This window comes from Pogona vitticeps, chromosome 3 (genome assembly GCF_051106095.1).
Source record: "Pogona vitticeps strain Pit_001003342236 chromosome 3, PviZW2.1, whole genome shotgun sequence".
Taxonomy (NCBI): Eukaryota; Metazoa; Chordata; class Lepidosauria; order Squamata; family Agamidae; genus Pogona; species Pogona vitticeps.
Window position 1 is genome coordinate 47796493 of NC_135785.1, and position 19605 is coordinate 47816097.

At 38.7% G+C, this 19605-nt stretch overlaps 1 protein-coding gene and 1 pseudogene across 3 annotated transcripts in view; both read right to left on the reverse strand.

Moving 5' to 3' along the window:
* Positions 1–1304: 1304 nt before the first annotated feature.
* MAP3K13 (mitogen-activated protein kinase kinase kinase 13) overlaps positions 1305–19605 on the reverse strand; it is a 49891-nt gene continuing 31590 nt past the window's right edge. For all 3 annotated transcript variants that reach the window (XM_020787429.3, XM_020787428.3, XM_020787431.3), the window contains 12 exons: positions 16370–16553; positions 15362–15553; positions 15105–15263; positions 14710–14868; positions 13967–14075; positions 10517–10626; positions 9896–10012; positions 9302–9439; positions 8254–8986; positions 7788–7858; positions 6066–6363; positions 1305–5372 (listed from right to left, as the gene is read on the reverse strand). In XM_020787429.3, coding sequence (XP_020643088.3) covers positions 5271–5372; positions 6066–6363; positions 7788–7858; positions 8254–8986; positions 9302–9439; positions 9896–10012; positions 10517–10626; positions 13967–14075; positions 14710–14868; positions 15105–15263; positions 15362–15553; positions 16370–16553 — 2372 coding nt within the window. In that variant the 3' untranslated portion in view covers positions 1305–5270. The remainder of the gene's footprint in view (positions 5373–6065; positions 6364–7787; positions 7859–8253; positions 8987–9301; positions 9440–9895; positions 10013–10516; positions 10627–13966; positions 14076–14709; positions 14869–15104; positions 15264–15361; positions 15554–16369; positions 16554–19605) is intronic.
* On the reverse strand, positions 17323–17477 carry LOC140706154 (U1 spliceosomal RNA; annotated as a pseudogene).

Consider the following 19605-nt stretch of genomic DNA (forward strand, 5'->3'; position numbering starts at 1 on the left):
ACAAACTCAATCTAATGTGTAATTACTCTTTTCTTCCAGTAAGCATAATGCTGCTTTACACAAAAGAGAAGATGACAATACAGTGGGTGTTTCTCAGACCCAATATTCCAGACTTACAGTCATTCTGACTGGGTCTCTGAACATTTAGTGATTGGGAGTGTTGTTCCCAGAGAAGAAAGTACCTTTCATTGGGCCTATAGAACAGAGCAGGCTCTTTAAAGAGCACAGTGTCACACAAATACCTGAGAGTCCCTTTGCACATTAAAAAATGTTTAGCCCTCACATGTGAGATAAAAACTTTACAGTGTAACCTGTGTACACTCAGAGAACTTCAACCATTTAAAACGGGTGGGCAACCTGCAGCCTCAACTAAGTTTTAAAAAGCACTCTGCTGTTGATAAGTTCTGTTTCCTATCTGTAAAGTGGAAAAGCTGAGAGAGAGAAGGGAGTTGCAGAGAGGTGAGAATAAGTGGTAGAATCAATGAGAAAAAATGGGTAGGCGTGACATTTTCTGGGCTCGTTTACTGGTCTTTAAGCTTCACTCACTGCTGACAGTCTTTAACAGAAAAAAGCCTGTAACTCCTTGTTTAAAATCTAGTCTGTTAGAACAATGTTTTTCAAATCCAGTTAATTCCTATACAAATATCAGGCACCACAGTTCTAGCTTCCTTAAAGACAGCATGTACAATGTTTTTGTTATAGCATCATGCAACATCTCTTCTTACAAGCAAAATTACATGCTGTGTCACTGAAAATGGCAGCCCTGTGACAGGTTCTCCCCCATATCTTCATCACTACCACTTTAATATCTAGGACACAGCATTGTTGTAAGTTATCTAAGCCCAACAGTGGCAGCTAATGAAAAGGAAGGGGTTTTAGAAAATTCATAATGTGATTTTTCTGCATTGTACAATTGTTCAAGCCCCCAAATTACAGGAAGATGGGAGGCAATTTATTGAAGGAGTGACATTTTCAGTTGTATCTCCATGCTGATAACAGCATGTAGCTCAATTTTCAAGTTATCAATATCAGCAATATCTGCTTTTTAAAAAGACTATCTAATTGATTTAGCTTGATTTGCTTTTTAAATCTCCGTGCGGTCATGAGATTATAGCTTCATAATCATCTATATTTTTTGTATTTTACATGCCATCAAGTTAGAACCTATTTATAGCAACGCTAACGGGCCAAGCGAGATATTGAAGGAGTGGCTTTACCAATGCCAAAATCCTGCCACCCATCCCCACCTCCATAGGTGTTTTTGTGGCTGAGCAGAGATTCAAACCCTGGTCTCCTAAGTACTCGGTTGTCTTTCTATCCCCTACACGGCACTAGGTATCACCTTGCAAATTTACTACAGTACAGGAAAATTGTACGTTTAGGATAAAGTTTGAGAGCCAATAAAAATAATTTTATAGCATAATGATAGGATTAGTAATCTTATTTATGCTTAAAATTCCGTTCACAATTTATATTTTCACCTGTCTACAGTTGAACAGAAGCTGCTCAATCTTACTTGAAAAAGAGAGGAAATACTTATGGAAGCATCCTCTCTTGTATACAGTGGCACAAATTATACCTATCTAACCATTGGAATGTTCTATAGTTGCAATGTTATGTGTTTCTAGCTACAGTATAACATTTTTAGGTTCACCAACAGATAAAACCTCTACTTAGAACAATGTCTTCATCCTCAGAGCTCTTGATGGTCATAGCCAATAATTGTTTGTTTGTTCTCCAAATGTAAAGGGAAATACAGGACATACACTGGTGGGGGAGAATGGAAGTCTTCAGAGATCCTGGCCAGAAATACATCTGAGTACATTTTCCTTAAACCTTCCAGTAGTCCATTTAAAGAACTACACTGCAGCATAATACTTGTAAATGCAAGGTATGTGCAGATATCTAAAGAAGGGGTTCTCAACCTTGGGTAACCCAGGTTCCTTGAACTGCAGCTCCCAGAAACTTGACCAGCACAGTTGGCGGTGAAGGTTTCTGGGCACTGTAGTTCCAAGAATACAGGGGTCACCCAAGGTTGGAAACTACTGATCTAAGGACTATCAGAACAGACATCATGAAACCAGATATATTCTCCACTAATGTAGAGACTTCATTTTGGAAGAGGCTGTACATCAGTAGTAAAGCATATGTGTTGCATGTGTAAGACTCCAGACTCACTACCTCAACTTGAATCGCATGTTCTCTGTCTTTGACCCAGACAACTTTTACCTGTCAAACTGACAGTTCTGTACTATGTCCAATGCAGGAAGCATTAGTATGAAACTCCACAGAAAAACAATTGGTAAAAGTTAGCATTGATATAAAAGTGCCAAGTGCTTCAAATGGGAGAAAGCAGCATTCAGTGTCTTGTCATTCTTGATACCATCCCTCACTTTGCTATATTTATTTTTCTTAAGAACACAATCTCCTATCAGCTATTAAACCAGTATCTTCATGGCACAGAATGGAGATGCCTTTAAATTATTGCTAAATTGTCAACTGTTATTGTAAATTCTCTTACCTAAACAGTTACTGATTCAGAGATCATCCCACACAACATCCTTGTGAGTAAAATGCCCATAGTGGTAATGTTGGTTGTAATGAAGCATAATGCCCAGAAAAAAAGGCACAAAACCCAAGGAATAAATAAATGAAGATTTTATGAATTATAATAGCTATTACTGATAGTTTAATGATATGAAAAAATAAGCCTTCCCAAAAGAAGCACCAAATTATGTGTCTGAATTAGTGTCTATGGCAGACTTGACAGCTGCAGAAACATGCTGTTACCCCATAGTTTAGCCCATATTCTAATAGAATATTAGAATATACTTTGCCAAGGCAAAGAGGCAGTCCCGAAACCAGCAAAATCAGGGAGCTGGACAGGGGACAGATTGTATTTATATTCAGTGTGGAAGGGATGGTCACTCTCAAATTGGCCTTCTCAGCCACACTAGATGCTGTTCCAAGACCTCTATTCAGAGCACGTTACCATAGTTTCTCAAGACTGAAGGATGCCTACAGTTCTAATAGAATGGCATTTGTTAGTATGTGGAATAAACAGCATTTATGGGCCCTTCAAAGAAAGTAATAAACCTTCAAACTACATAACTAGGCAGAGAGTGCTGGGCTGCCACAAACAACTTAGTTCTGAATGGTCAGAGTTAAACCAGTCAAATGTAAGCATACAAAGCTTGCGTAATTCTTTTCTTCAGAGGAGGAAAATGCTATTTCAAGTGAACAGAGCTTCTCTTATTTCATTTCTGTCTGATGTATCACAGTGTTCTAGACTGCAAGTGTGAGACTACACCATGCCATCTCAGGATCTACAGGATCTATTAATTTTACACTCCATGCATATGCAGCCCAGCACTGGTTCAACTTGTTTGTAATGGCTTACTTCATGCCTTGCTGTCCACTGACTGCTTCAGCCAGAAAGGTAAGTATGATAGCAGAACGCCCTGACTTTTGGTCCTCCAGGGATAAGCATCATGGAGCAATTGGACTGAGACCAGTATGTTGTGCTACAATAAACCCTGTCTTTAATCTACAGAAATTACAATAAATAATGACATAACTTATCATCCATGTAGTCCAGCTACAAAAATTTCAAAATATGGAATAATTTAATGCATACAATACTGCTCTCTGTATTAGTAAAGAATTTCCCTTCATTTTGCCACTAGGCTATTAATTTTTAAAAAATTGAAATCAAATGTAAACAAACAGCAGCACAGCATCCAACCCAATCTTGCCCTTCATTCCGGGACAGGGAGAGGGATGCAACAGCTACTCACTATCTCATATATTACTCTTTCTACAAAACAATTTTACACTCCACACAAAGAGACTTTCTTCCCTGAATGCAATTAACTAGACACAAAACAGGGGCACAGTAACGATCATCATTAACATTTTGGTTATAAAAACCAAATTAAAACTTCTAGTAGTTCGCTCCTGCTGAACATTTCAATTACAGGAGCCACAATAATAAATCCCAGTGAGTTGTTCAGGAAGAATGAGGTATTGCAGAAGAAAGGTGGAATATCTTGCCCTTAGGAAAGACAAAACTCCTGGGCCCTATCCAGTCCAAAATCCACCACTATGAACATATGGCTTAGGCTCCTTCAGACCTAAATGATGAAGAGCATTATCCACACATCACTGCATGTCAAATGTTACAATGTACTTTGCATCAAACTTGATAGGCTCCCCAGTGATTCCCTACCAGAATAGCAGGAAGGCCATGAGTATGATCTGGGCCAGTCTACTCCCCCAGCTTCATGCACAGGCAAGCCTCTCCTGCATCCTAGCACAATAACAGTTATAGGAACAGTTCCAGTTTTCTCCTTCACAACAGTCTGCAGGGTATCTCGAATATGTTTTCCATGCTTGGTGAATTCTTGATCTTCAACAATAATTTGATCGTTTGTTTTTTTTTTACTGAAGGAAGCAAACAAAAAGCAGGATGTATGAGAGAAAGGAAACACTGTGAGCAAAAGATCTTCTCCATTTCTCTCTAATCACCAGCTGCTTCATACTGTATTTCTTGATTTCACAGTGGCATAGTGATGTGCTAGAGAGAGGCTGAAGCAAGAATATAGTTGCAGGATGCCACAGCCAACTGAAGTACCAAACAGATAGACAGACAGACAAACAAACAAAAAACTGGCTCCTACTCTCACATGCCAGGGAGCAGAGACTCAGACATGCCCTTCCAGGAATGTGAACACCTTCCTTCTTAAAATGTTTTGCTGGTTACGCTGACAACAGTTACTTGTACTCATCCACGGCTTCACTGGATGTGACTCAATCACTCAGTTCACTTCTTTAATTTCCAGTTCTACAGAGCCAGATAGCCTTGCTCAGGTTGCAGCGTCAGCATCAGATCCTAGCCTGTTTATGCATGCTGTCTAAGACTCAGAAAATAGTCTCTTGATTCTCTTTCACAAGCTTGTCTTCAGAAATATTTTGCAGCCACTTCTTTTGCTTATGGATACAGACCACCCTTCAGGTAAAAAGTGTTAAAATGCCAAAAATATGATACAACAGCTCAATTATTCAATAAAATACATCCCTGCCATTCATTATTGAAATGCTCACTTGAGAAACTGATTTGTCAGAACATTTCTCCAAAGATTCAAGTTATTGCAGATCATTTGGGTGATGGGGTGGAGAACCAGCTTCTCAGAAAAGAAATGAAGAAAGGGTTCTTGTGGGAATGAAAACGATAGTTGGTCAAAAGACTGAAGGAGGGAGGAGAGCCATCATTACAAGGTTGCAGAACTGCAGGCCTTATTGGTCCTCACAGTTGCATCAGAGCATTCTCCATCTGAAGAGTCGCCACCTGATTCTCCAAGTTCTCCATGATTCTGCATCAAAAAGCAAAGGGAATATCCAGATTTATTGTTACCTCACAGTTACACCATCTTATCTGCAGCTAAAATAAAGCTTCTCAATGCAAAATTAAAGAACCTACAAAATGACCTGTTGAGAAATTCTGAGATAGTAACATTCCAACATGTTAACCATGGCTTAAAATGTTAGGTTTGAAAATTAAGTTGTTATATGAAATGTGAGAAACTGAAAAATAATTCACTGCCATCAACACCGCATTGTGAATTTTTTTTCTAATGAATTAGCACTACTATTTTTTTTTTATGAATTAGCACTTCTTGGTTTTTCTTTATTTTGGTGAATTTGCATTAATCAGTTATTTTCTTAAAAGAAATGTATTGTAACATAGTATTAAGAGACACAGCAGAGCAGAATAATATAAATGAGAAATATCACATAAAAAGCATCAAGTTTTGTAGATTAACATAATAAATGAATAGATTATACAAAGGTTACACAAAACTCACATCCTGATGAAAAGCTTCCCATAGGTATCTGGTTGGCCACTGTATGAAACAGAAGCTAGACTAAAGAGGTCTTCTGTCTGATCTAGAATCACTCTTTTACATTCTTAAATGAAGCTTTACTTAAATAATTGGTGAGGAAAAATTAAATATTAGTTTCTTGAGAGTAACTTATCTCAAGATGGTTCATGTTGTTTTACTGACCTCATAGCCATGCTCTTCTGAACACAACTTGCCAAGTGACATCTGTGTTTTAACCCTGCGTACAGCGCTCTCCTTGTCTGAAAGACCATCAGATTGTGTAGATATCTCTATGGGGATTTCTGGGGTCTGGGACAAAAGATCATCCATCTTGTCAACCAGCTGCTCTTCTCGCCTTTTGACATGCTCATCTGGGCTGTTGGAATGGTCACTGGTATTGCCCTCTTCTCCATCAGACACAGAGAGATTCTCAGAGCTGAAGGTTGAGTAGGATTGGCAGCTACTGATACAGCGATGTGGCCTGTAGAACCACAACATGTTAATTAATTTGAGTTGATTCAAAAGCTTGATTCAATTGATCCAGTAATTAGAACATGCTTGACATTCATACATTTATGTACACAATCTAAATAGAGACCAATCCTACTGGGGAACAGCTGAATTGTCCAAAATTATAAATGCTTCCCATCTATTTTTGACTAATATGTTTTTCTCCACAGTGACATTTGATCCCACATTTTTCAGGATTGGTCTCTGGAAAAAACTTTTTGTGAGCACAGGTGACTGTAGAGAGGAGAGAATGGAAAGCTTTCTTTCTGGGAATTTCTTCAAGCATATTGTTAATATTATCTATGTCAAATCTATGCTGTATAAGGCTGTTGAAAATCAGTTCAAAATTAAAGCAAGCTCTATGCTGTAAGATGACTCTGAAGATGTCCAGAATATTTCACCTCTATTTTTCATAAAATTTGGAATTCACATAACTTTATGATTGTGTATATTACACTGCCATGTTATTATTCAGATACAAACTTATTTACAAATTTTGTGTTTAAAGAGAATTTTGTGCTGAAAGATGTTATGAGAGGATAAAACGTAGCTGTAACGGTACCCAAAGTATGACATCATTCCTGCATGTCAATCAGAGGATAGAGCAGGAGGGGTGGAGTCAGAATGACAGTTGGGACAGCTAGAAGAGACAGTTAGGAGTTGGAACCAGATAGGGATAGAGACAGTTAGGGACCAGAAGTTATTGAGACAGTGCTAGGGTTTAGGAATAGCAAACAGGGGTTAAGAAAGGAAACTGAAAGAGTAAAATGTATTGAACAAGCAGGAATGAACACATAAATATAACATAAGAGATATTGACATGATCTGATATACTTTAACACCTGATTTTAATATACATGAACATATTAGCAGTTATATTTGATTCTCCTCATGATTTTGTTCAATAATAAAAGAATATTTATTTAAACCCCTTGCTTCCTGAAATTATATGACCCTTTGGGGTGACAGCTCCTGTGTGTGTGGGACTTGATTTGGTATTAGGATAATACCTGGTGGCAGCAAAAAGGGCATATTTACCTTTGTGGAGCCCAGAGAAAAAAAGGGCACAAAGGGGGATCGCCACAGTAGCTAAGATGTTTTAGAGCAGAAAACAGTTCATAGAACTACTGCTTTTTTAATTGCTTTTTCTTAAAAGAGTGGGAGTTAAGTGTCACCATCAGCACCAAATCACTGCTCATTAAAGGTGATTCTGGAGAGCATGCAACTTGTATGTCAGGTAACATGGTGAGTACACCAAAGAAGGCAGCAATTTGAAGTGCAATTTAATGCTTCAAGTTCCCATCTTGGTATATAAAAAATTAAATCACATTGACTTCGTTCTCTTTTGTCAGCTAAAACTCATTTAGCAATTAAAAGTTTAGCAGTCTGTTGTACCTCTGTCTCCGTGGGAATTCCACTTCACTATCAACTTCTCCTTCTTCTTCTTCTGAAGAGTCATCACCACTCTGGCAAGAAGGCAAAAAGGAATGTTACTTACCATTTACATAGAAACACGCAGCAACATGGTCACCAATACGCGTATAAACAGAGAGTAGAACTTTTTTAAAAAGCAATTCATCACTTTTCAGCTATGAGTATTGTTATTTTTAAAAACATTTATTTCAGAAAAGGAACGTGGTTACTCCAAAACATAATGTTTCATTATCTGTAACATATTGTCTCAAAGATCTGAATATAAATCCAAGTCTCATTCAGTAGCATCTTCTATGAGGTAAAGCCACAAAATACACTTCTATATAGCAGCAACTATGAAAATTGCACTCAGTAGATTCTGTGTGCATCAGAAAACAGAAATTATTTAAGCACCCCATTGCTCCTGGGAAGCTTAGAGGGACCTTACCTTTGGAATGGGTCGTGTTTTACACAGGAGTCCTGGGGTACTCGCATGATGAGAGGAGCCATGAGAGGACTCTGACCTGTGGCTGCTAAATTCACCTTCCTCGCTTCTTCCAGGAAACTGCATATTTGCATACAGTGGATCATACGACGGTGCTTCAGGCAGCTCCAACCCTGGCTTAAGTGACTGTTCTAGGTTTCCACTGTTTGTCCCCATTCTGCACTCTGGGCAGAGGCTGTATGTACCTTTTTTACAACACTCCCAATGACTGGCCTTGCCCTCCCTATGCTCCTCCTCCTCGTCCTCCTCTTCCTCCTGATTCCTCCGTGAATCAGCTTCCACAGCTGCAGAGATAAGGTCAGGACTAGAGCCAGACATCTTCCGTTGCGCATGATTACTAAGAGGACTACGCAAGGCTGCCGCAGGGCCAAAATATCGTAGGTTGTTTGCACAGTTGGCTATATCCTGCCCATGTAGGTTCAACCGAGGATGATGCCCATGAGGTTGGGGCTGATGCTGATGACCTGGCTGGGTTAAGTCATCCTGTGCTGGCTGGTTTTTCAAAATTCCTGTAAAATCATTGTAGCTGCCTTTGCTGTTTCCTCGTCGATGACGTGGTTTGCTGCGGTAACGTCCTCTGCTACCAAGTGCTGACATCTTGGGACTCCCTGAGAGGGGAGAGCCACCGGGAGCCACTTCTGTGTTGGCTATGCCATCTGATTTCAGCAAGTCAGGTCTAAGAAAGGATGCAAAATAAAACATGTATGGAGAACCTTTCACATCTAGGATTATAGCACTGGAGCATATTAGGCAAAAATAAAATAAAAAATAAAGAAAACAAAAATGTGGCACTTTAAAGACTAAATGCTATATTTTAATGTGAGCTTTCATGGACAAGAGCACTTCCCCAGACACTTTCACTTCCAGTTTTAATATTATTCATTAGTACTCAAATAATAGTCCATCTTACTTTACATCAAGAATTTAGTACCACTTGCCTATGGGCACAGCAGAACCACTTGACTATGGTTTAGCTGGCTGGCTGGCTCACCGTTTAGCCTGGCCTCCAGGCTTGTGACAGACGCCTCTTCTCTTCATCAATTTTTCCACTGCATTGGCATGGATTATTGGCCGGACTGGGTGACGTTTGTAAGTCCCAGGGTATTTCTTTTCCACTGCTTGTTCCCGCCTATATGTTGAATAAAAATTAAATCTCTACTCATCTCACAATAAAGTAACAATTAAAAGAATATTTTCAGCTTTTCTCCAAGTCATTCAGTCAATCCATCAATTTTCCAAATTTCATTCCACATATCATACTAAATACTTATCTCAGGATTTGGAAAATACAAATTGTTTTCTAAAAGAAACCAGGAGCCCTCACTGTGGCCAAGATAAACATTCCAATGCACTAAACTATACTAAAATATAAAAACTTTCACCTTAACAAACCTGATTATAAAAAAATATGGGTGTTGGACCTTCCTTTTCCTTCAGGTTTCAAGTCCCTTACACTTGGCCTTCATAGAGATTAGGAAACCAATTGTATTTAAAATACAGCAAAACAGAACAAGTCTTGTTCTTAATGGCATTTATATACACTGCTATAGCATGCATGTAGATGTATATATGAGGATGCACATACTTAATGAGCTCCTTTTCTCGAACCTCCAACTGTAGCATGATGGCACTGAGCTCCATATACAGATTATTTGCTCTCTCCAGCTTTCTCTCATAATGTTCACGAATGTCCAAGGCATGCCTTTGGAGGGTGGGAGAAGCAAAGCAAAAGGAGAGTCAGTTTTAAAGGGACAATCAAACAGCTAAGAAGCATATATCAATGCAAATTTCTTCTCAGTTAAAAATGTTATCCACAACTTCAATACATGCTAGGCTAAGGAAAGCACAGAATAATGTAAAAACAAAATCAGGGTTGATCTATAAATGGAAGCATTCATTACAGAGAGCTGCATTATGGCCCCTTTCCCCAAATACCAGAACTTGCTGCCACCCAATGAAAATGATTACAACAAATCCAGAATATAAAAAAATACTATTTTTTAATTTAATGTATTTGAAAGAGATGCTCTGCAATCCTTAAGAAGAGATTAAACAAATTCTTGGAGAAGATGCCTATCAATGGCCTTGTCTGCAGTTTTTCCAGCAGCATCTGGCTGGTCACAAGTGAAAAGCACAGTCTGAACTAAACTATTTCTTAGTTGGAATCAGTAGTCTTTTTTTATGCTCTTAAATAAAACCAACAAACCTGAGTTCTTCTCTTCTACGACGGATAAGTTCTTCATCTAACCGGTGTATACAAGTTCCTTCGCTTTTAATCTTCTCAAAGTGTTTTTTTACTTCTTCTCTCCATTCAGCCTGCCAGAGCAATTTTGCATTTTGATGCTTACATGCATAACTAAACACAGTGGCACACTAACAGTACTGCACTACTTTAGTACTCTGGAAAACAGACCTGAATAATAGTTTATTGGTTTGACCACATCAATATTCTGAGAAAACTCCGAAAGGCTTTGCAGTACCTCATTACAAGCTAGGCCTGTATCTCTAACTTAATTTTAGTTTAAACAGATGTAGGCAAATATTGAAGAAAAAAAACAGCCTATAAAATTGCCTGCATTTCAGACCTATCTATAGTTTACTTGCTCCTCATACTGGACCAACTGCTTCAGAAAAAATTACATTCAGTGAGGTCCAAGTGAAGTTAAGGATATAAACTGGAGGTAGCAACACACATTCTGATGCCCTTCTTCACAGTGGTTTTCTTTGCTGGATCATCACAATCATTTCCGAACACTGCCTGAAATACATCAATTTTACTATGAAGAGCATTACTAGCTTTGGCCTGTTACTCAACACACCAAGTATAAACTCAGTATCAAATTAGTATTTTGGAAAACAGAAACCCTGCACCCCACTACACCAAATGAACATGTGATCAACGTGCCTTTGCCGTTGTCCTCAACAATTTAATGCTTTAATCATAGTAATACTGAGTTAAATAATACTATATCTTTAATTCTTGCCTTAATGTAGTTTAAATCCACATCCCCGCACCGCACTACCATTTAAAGCAATCTGTAATAATTCTTTCCTCGCAAGGAAACCTGCATCCAATTAAGCAGGCCAGCTGCATATAAACTAATTAAGTTCAAAGGAACCATAGTGGTTTTCTTGGCACTGCCAGTTAATAGAGTTATTCTTAGGAATCCTGTTTTTTAATTTCTTTACATTTCTTTTCTAGTACTTCCCCACACACATTTGAGGCACATAACTACAGTGGATATAAAAAGTTTACACTTCCCTGTTAAAATGCCACCCTGTTAAAATGCCAAGTGTCCGTGATGTAAAAAAATGAAACAAAGATAAATCATTTCAGAACTTTTTCCACCTTTAATGAGACCTATGAACTGTACAACTCAGTTGAACAACAAACTGAAATCTTTTAGGTGGACGGAAGTAAAAATAAAAAACTGAAATAACATGGTTGCATCTGTGTGTACACCCTCTTATAACTGGGGATGTATCTGTGTTCAGCAGTAAACAATCACATTTAAACTCATGTTGAGTAGGAGTCAGTACAACCCTGCCATCATTTAAAGTGCCTCTGAGGAATCCCAAATAAAGATCAGCTGTGCTAGTAGGTCTTTTCTGATATTTTCTTAGGCACATCCTACAGAAGAAGCCATGGTCTGCAGAGAGCTTCCAAAGCGTAAGAGAGATCTCACTGTAAAAGGTATCAGTCAGGAGAAGGGTACAAAAGAATTTCCAAGGCATTAGATATACCATGGAACACAGTGAAGACAGTCATCGTCAAGTGGAGAAAATATGGCACAACAGTGACATTACCAAGAACTGGACGTCTCTGCAAAATTGATGAAAAGACTAGAAGAAAATTGGTCAGGGAGACTGCCAAGAGGCCGACAACAACATTAAAGGAGCTGCAGGAATATCTGGCAAGTACTGGCTGTGCGGTACATGTGACAACAATCGCCCGTATTCTCCATATGTCTGGGCTATGGAGTAGCGTGGCAAGACAGAAGCCTTTTCGTAAAAAGAAAAACATCCAAGCCTGCTAAATTTTGCAGAAACACATCTGAAGTCTCCCAAAAGCATGTGGGAAAAAGTGTTATGGTCTGATGAAACCAAGATTGAACTTTTCGGCCCTAATTCCAAAAGATATGTTTGGCGCAAAAACAACACTGTACATCACCAAAAGAACACCATACCCACAGTGAAGCATGGTGGTGGCAGCATCATACTTTGGGGCTGTTTTTCTTCAGCTGGGACAGGAACCTTAGTCAAGGTAGAGGGAATTATGAACAGTTCCAAATGCTAGTCAATACTGGTACAAAAGCTTCAGGCTTCTGCTAGAAAGCTGAACATAAGGAGTAAGTTCATCTTTCAGCATGACAACAACCCAAAGCATACATCCAAATCAACGAAGAAATGGCTTCACCATAAGAAGATTAACGTTTTGGAATGGCCCAGCCAGAGCCCAGACCTGAATCCGATTGAATATCTGTGGGGTGATCTGAAGAGGGCTGTGCACAGGATACGCCCTTGCAATCTGACAAATTTGGAGTGATTTTGCAAAGAAAAATGGGCAAATATTGCCAAGTCAAGATGTGCCACACTGATAGACTCATACCCAAAAAGATGGAGTGCTGTAACAAAATCAAAAGGTGCTTTGACAAAGTATTAGTTCAAAGGTGTGTACATAGATGCAAACATATTATTTCAGTTTGTTATTTTTACTTCCCTCCACCTAAAAAAATTCAGTTTGTTGTTCAACTGAGTTGTACAGTTCATAGGTATCATTAAAAGTGGAAAAAGTTCTGAAATGATTTATCTTTGTCTCATTTTTTTTACATCACAGACACCTGTCATTTTTATAGGGGTGTGTAAACGTTTTATATCCACTGTAAAAGTACTCTCCTGCAATATCTTTTGGGTTGAACGCAAGTGTTATAGACAAAAAGAAATACACAGATACAATCGTGTTCATTGCTTTTCTGGTAATGATTTTCTTTTTTCCTGTACACCATTTATACCAAGCACTGTTCCTGTTTCATTCGGTAAATACAAATGTAAGTAAATACAAATGTTGTTTAGTAAATAAATTGTTGTGGCATCCACCCAGGTCATGAATATTAATGTCCTATCTACATGGACCAATGAGAGTGCTGGAAAAGCGGAGTCACGAGATTGGAGTTTTGGAGATTGAGAGTTGGAGAGATTATAGAGTTTGAGAGTGGAGATTGGAGGATCGGTGATTTTGGAGTTTGGGGTGGAGAGAGAGAGTTGGTGGTTGAGAGTGGAAGAAGTAGGATGTTTTGTTAAGAGATAAAGACAGTATTGTACCTTCATCACCTGTAATAAACAACTTCTATGTGGTTCTTTTTAAGATGACACATTGCCTGGACGTCTGTGATTAATAATAAAGAATGTTGATGTAATTAACTGGTGGCAGCAACAGAACACATAGCTTGTGCCCTTTGCTTGGTGAAACAACCAAAGGACAAGCAGAAATGTGGCAATTGTTCACCATTTTTCCCCCTCACTTCCTTAATATAGCACTATATAAGGTATTCTCTACTTTTTAGTTCCTGATCCTAGCACACAACCCGTATTAAAGAACACATGGCATGCTAACAATAGCTGTGTATGTCTGGAGCTAGTAAAATTACAAATTTACCTGAGACTTGAAGTAAGTCTCTTGAGGCGTACCCAACACATCAGCAGATGCAATGTCAAGATGCATAAGTGTCTGTCGGAATGAGGGTCTATTCCGTGGTTTGCTCTGCCTATCAAATTGGGGGGGGGGGGGAGAGAGAGAAAGAAAGGGCATTTACCAATATTAAAACATAATTATGGGTCCTATTTGGAGACATCTAAGTAATTGTTCAAACTGAACTATAACTTCATTTCATATTTATTACAAGCTCCTTCTTATTCTCATACATAGCAAAATATAACAACAATTCCTCTAAATAATAGTGATACATTGAGAGAGAGATTATTTACATAATCTATCTGCCTCCTCCTTTCACTTTACTCTTTCCCACGTCTACACTTATTTGCTTTTTCTCCTGACACAGCATAGGCTGACACCTCTACTCTATTGTCTTTCTCTCATTCAGTATTCAACCTGGAAAGTCTATCAGCACTGTCACTGAACCCCAAAACTAATTTACTAAACAAACAGGAAAAAATGGGACTCATTAACTCATTGTTTGTGGAAATTATAATGCAGCCTTAAATTTTTTTTTGCTGAAGTAACAACTAAATTTATTATTACATAAATATGATAGCCTGTTGTTAAACTGACTACTTATCTTTGTTTCCAACTTTGGGATAAATGATGGAATTTTAGTAAGGCTGAAGTGGGTGGCTTTGTATACTGCCAGCTGAGCACACTATGTAAGTAGCAATTCTTACCATGTCTGTTTCATAAGGATCTTGAATCCATCAGGACAAGTGGAGGGCACAGGAAGGTGCAAGCTATTACTGCCTACACCCCAGATAATGGCTGAGGAGTCTACGTCCTTATAAGGAATTTCACCAGTGAGAAGTTCCCACAAAACTACTCCAAATGACCTGATATAAAATGAAAAAACAAGAAGCCAAAATCAGGAAAAACCATACTTAATAAGGAACATAAGCTCAGATTTTATTTAAAACAAACAAACAAAAAAACAAAACAAAGATTGTGCTTTTTCAACAAATGAATTCTGCCAACAGTACCAAGTAAAAAGAATACATACTTTGTCTGAGAGAGAAACAAAGTTCTGAATACATTCAGACTGACTAGCATTTACTATGGTATCACTCACCATATATCCACTTTTTCAGAGACAGGCTCATTGCGAATAACTTCTGGAGCCATCCAGGCTACAGTTCCTGCAAAGGACATTTTTGTACTCTTATCGCTGAGTTCTTTAGAAGTACCAAAATCGGAAATTTTTACAACATCATTGTGAGTAACTAATACACTGGAAAGAAGAACACAAGAAACCAGGTGTGAGGATCGCAGCATTTTATTTTTATTTATTTATGCATGCTTTATATCTTGCACACAGCAGCAGCTTACTTGGGTGACTTGAGATCTCTGTGGATGATTTTATGAAGATGTAAATAGTTCATTCCACTAGCAATCCCAGTAGACCAGTCCACAAGTAGGCGAGGTGTGACCTTCCTACCTGCCCGCAACACTTCATACAGCTGTCCCTGTGCACAGTACTCCATTATAATACAGTAGCATGGTGCCTGAGTGCAAACACCCCTAAAAGAAGAAAAAGAGAAAAAGATTTTAAAAATATATAAATGAAAAAAGTCAGACTTAAAATAACACTAGATTTTGAATGACACATGCTATCTATCTCATAATTCTTCCAAACAATATCATGCATTACATAGCGTTTACTGTCCATGAGATGACATTACTATTCCATATTCACCAGCTGATCAAATGCAGAGCTAAACAACTCAGTGAACTATGTCTCCCCAGAACTACTTCAATCTGAGCATCCACCCTTCCACTTCATGAAGTGATATTAACCTTTCAGGCTGGTAAGGACAGAACACAGGGAATGAAATATTTATTCAGTTCATATCAAAAAGCCCTTTTGTGTTCAGCAATGATGTTTTCATGAAACAAGGAAAGAAACAAAAATTTGTCTATAATAAAAAACCCAGATATTTCTACACAATATAAGCACTTATTGTTATTCATAAACACTACTGCTGAGGACAAGTACCTTTAATATAGTTGGGAAGCAACTACAGCAATATTGTTCTCTTAACAGTCGATTATTCGTGCTACCAACAATGGAGGGCCATAAATTTGAAACCTATGCATTTGCCATTATCACCCGCTTTTACTTACTCCCTTATAAAGTGAGTATAAGGACTCCAGTATGCTGTCTGCAAATGTAAATTCATAAAACTCATGTAGTTAAGACTTTCAATTTAGAACTACAGTTCTGAACAATACTGCAATATTCTGGGCACAGCGGAGTAGAACACAGAAACATGCACACATACAATTCGTAAAAGCCAACCTTATACTAGAAGAGTCAGAATAATCACTGTGACCTACTTGAAAGCAATGATGTTAGGATGCTTCAGCTTCCTTAGATGTTTAATATCCGTTTCACTTTGTTCTCTCACTTTCTTGATGGCCACCTCCTCTGTTCGGAATTTGCCTAAGAAAACAGCTCCCTGTGCTCCACTGCCCAGCCACTGCAGTTCAGAAATCTCCTCAAAAGGAACTTCCCATGTATCTGTTAATAAAATTAGTTGTCAATTGACATGCAAGATAGCAATAGATGATCCAGTACAATTGCATCCTGATGCCCCACTGAACTTAGCTCATACACAAAATACTTAGATGTAGTAAAGTGTTTTTTAAAAGACAAAAAGCACATCCTTCCTTTACTAATGTTTGCAAGACAAAGACTGAAAGAGACTCCTTTTCACAAAAGAAGCAAAACCTGAGATACATGGCAAACACCATAACTCAAAATTCTAAAGAGGCAGTCTGGTAGCTCCTATTACCTGTTAGATATAGGGACTAGAAGCCAGAAAAGAAAAGGATATCTAACCTCCCAAAACTAACTAGCTTTTGGACAGCACCAGGTAACTAAACAATGATACTGGTGACAGTCATTCCAGCTAGGACTATAGAGAGAACCCATATCTTAGCCACTCGAGTCAGCTCTTTCTAGCATATTGACATATTGTTGCATATTGACTACCTGTTATGTTCCAGGTAGTCAATATGCAACAAAGCATACACCTAGTCAATGTGCCGTATTTTTCGCTCCATAAGACGCACTTTCCCACCACCACCCAGAAGCCTCCCATTGCCATGCTGGGAGGCCTCTGAACTGGCACCAGAGACTGCTTGTTGTTTGGACCTCACCATTCTGCACTGCTGGCTTTCTAGGATCTGCTTCCTGCAGCCTACCTGGAAAACCAGCAAGGCCAACAGCAGTAGGCAATGAAAATAGGCAAGGACCAAAGGGAAAAAAAGAGTGATTCTAGAAAAACCAGGGGAAACCACACACACAGTTCCCCACTTAGGCAGTTGATTTTCCCACATTTGGGGAAATCATAGGGGTCAGCACATCCAAAGTGCAATATATGAGCCTTACCCTGGGAAAACCACTTTTACAATAACAGTATATCCCCTGCCAGGTATAAGTTGGAATGGCCCCTGAAAATTCTTCCCCTTTCTGTGCCCTATCCCCCAAAAGGCATGGTGACCCCCCGGCTGCATCTCCTAATCAGAACAGGGCTGCAAAGCCCCAATCCTGAAAGAGGCCAAGAGACCTACTCAGTGTTTTGGGGTGCCCCACAGGACCCCCATCAGGGGCTGGAATGTTCCTCCCACAATCCTCCACTGCACAGATATTAGCATACCTAATATGCGGGGAAGGCAGGGAAAGCAGGGAAATTCAAACTTTCAGTTAGTGAAGAGGCTACTTGTCTGCTTCCTTGCTAGTCCAAGCAGTTAGAGAGCTGGGAGAGAGACCTAGGATTGCCTGGTATTGTTATTTTAAAATGTAAAATTTAGTTTAAAAGCTGCTTGTTTTGGGTTAAACCATGCTTGGGTGAAAAGGTGCTCCGTTTGAGTTGAAACCTGCTTGTGTAGAAACATGCATGCTTGCCTTAAAAATCTGCTTGTTTTTCTTTAAAAGCTGCTTGTTTTGGGTGAAAAGGTGCTCCGTTTGAGTTGAAACCTGCTTGCCTGGGAAGAGTTTCAGACCAGCGCCAATCAGCTGTTAGGTGGGGAGAGGGGAGGGGGAAGGAGCTGAGAAGAGCACAAAATGGCTGCCGTCTGCCAGCTGCCTTTTAGCTGTTTGGGGCTCTTTTTTTAATTGTTCTACCAAGGCACTGTGAAGAGCAAGGCTCAGTCCACAGTACCTGGTAAGTGACTTTCTTTTAAGTTTTTAAAAGTTTCTGACCTTTCCCCCCCCCCCCATAAAAATGCATTAATTAATTTTCAATGCATTTCTATGGGAAATTTGGATTCAACTTGCAAACTTTTCAACTAGTTATGGGCATCTAATAGAGAATGTATTTCCAAAGGGTTTTGCAGCAAGGAAACTAACTGTGCCTCATGACTTCTAAGTGGATTACAGTACCTGCTTCCTGATTTCAGCTACTATAGTTTGTATTCAGTTTTTTTTTTGGCTTTGTGTGGCCTAACCTGTTGTGCCTTGCATGCTATAAATGTTCAATTATGTCAGAAACCCAAGATTTGGTCTTATGCTGAGCATGTGCTACTGCTGGTGAATGGGTTAAGCTTTGTGTTGCTGTTCTTTTGCATAACCTAAAGTAAATAAGGAAAACCAGCTGTTAAATAGTTTAATTCCACTATTTATCCTCCACACAACTAAAAGGGACCTCTCAATGCAGTGCCAAATCAGATAAACCATTTCTAACTTAATATAGGCTTGAGCTGTAGCTGGGCAGAGTTGCACAACAATCTCATCTGTCATTGAGACATTTCTACAAGCATGGGGAGGAGGTGGATGAAGGGAAATGTAAAATATAGGTAGTGTGGTATAGGTTTTATCACTGGCTGATAATGGTCTATATGTACTTGAATTAAATTTATGTTACACAAATTTATGGTATATAAACTAGAGTACACAAAGCTTTAAGTCTCTCCATTTGTTAATGACAGTGGTAATGGTTCTTAATGCCACTGTTGATTGCTGTTCACTTTACATGGTTCAAATGTTATTCTGTTATAGTTTATTAAATATTTTATTACACTATTTGGTTCAGAATATATTTTCCCTGTTTTCCTCCTCTAAAAATTATGTGCATCTTAAGGTCCGGTGCGTCTTATGGAGCAAAAAATACGGTAAGCTGACTTTGGCCTAGTGGTCTGATATCAGAAACAGAAGACAGACATCCCAGTCATTCTGATGCACACTGGAAAGTTTAAACAAACAAACAAACAAACAACAACAACACCACGACCATCAAGCAAAATCTGATCTCTGAAGTTTAACTGCTTTTGATGTTCAGGGATGGGACTGCAAGGGATACCAAGTAGCTGATTACAAGTGGTAATTAACTTCAGATCCATGCCTACAAGAGGCTTCTGATTCATTTCCAGAAAAGAAGTTCTAAATACACATCCTCACTATAGATGGAACTTCCCAATCAATTAACTGAATAAGTCACTCCTTCTTTCAGAGCTCATTTCCATACAACTTATATATACTTGTCTTTTCTTAATTATATTTTTTGAGAAACTCACACTATTTTATCCTTGGCAAGGAATTATTTATTATGGCAGGAGTTGAGATTCGCTGC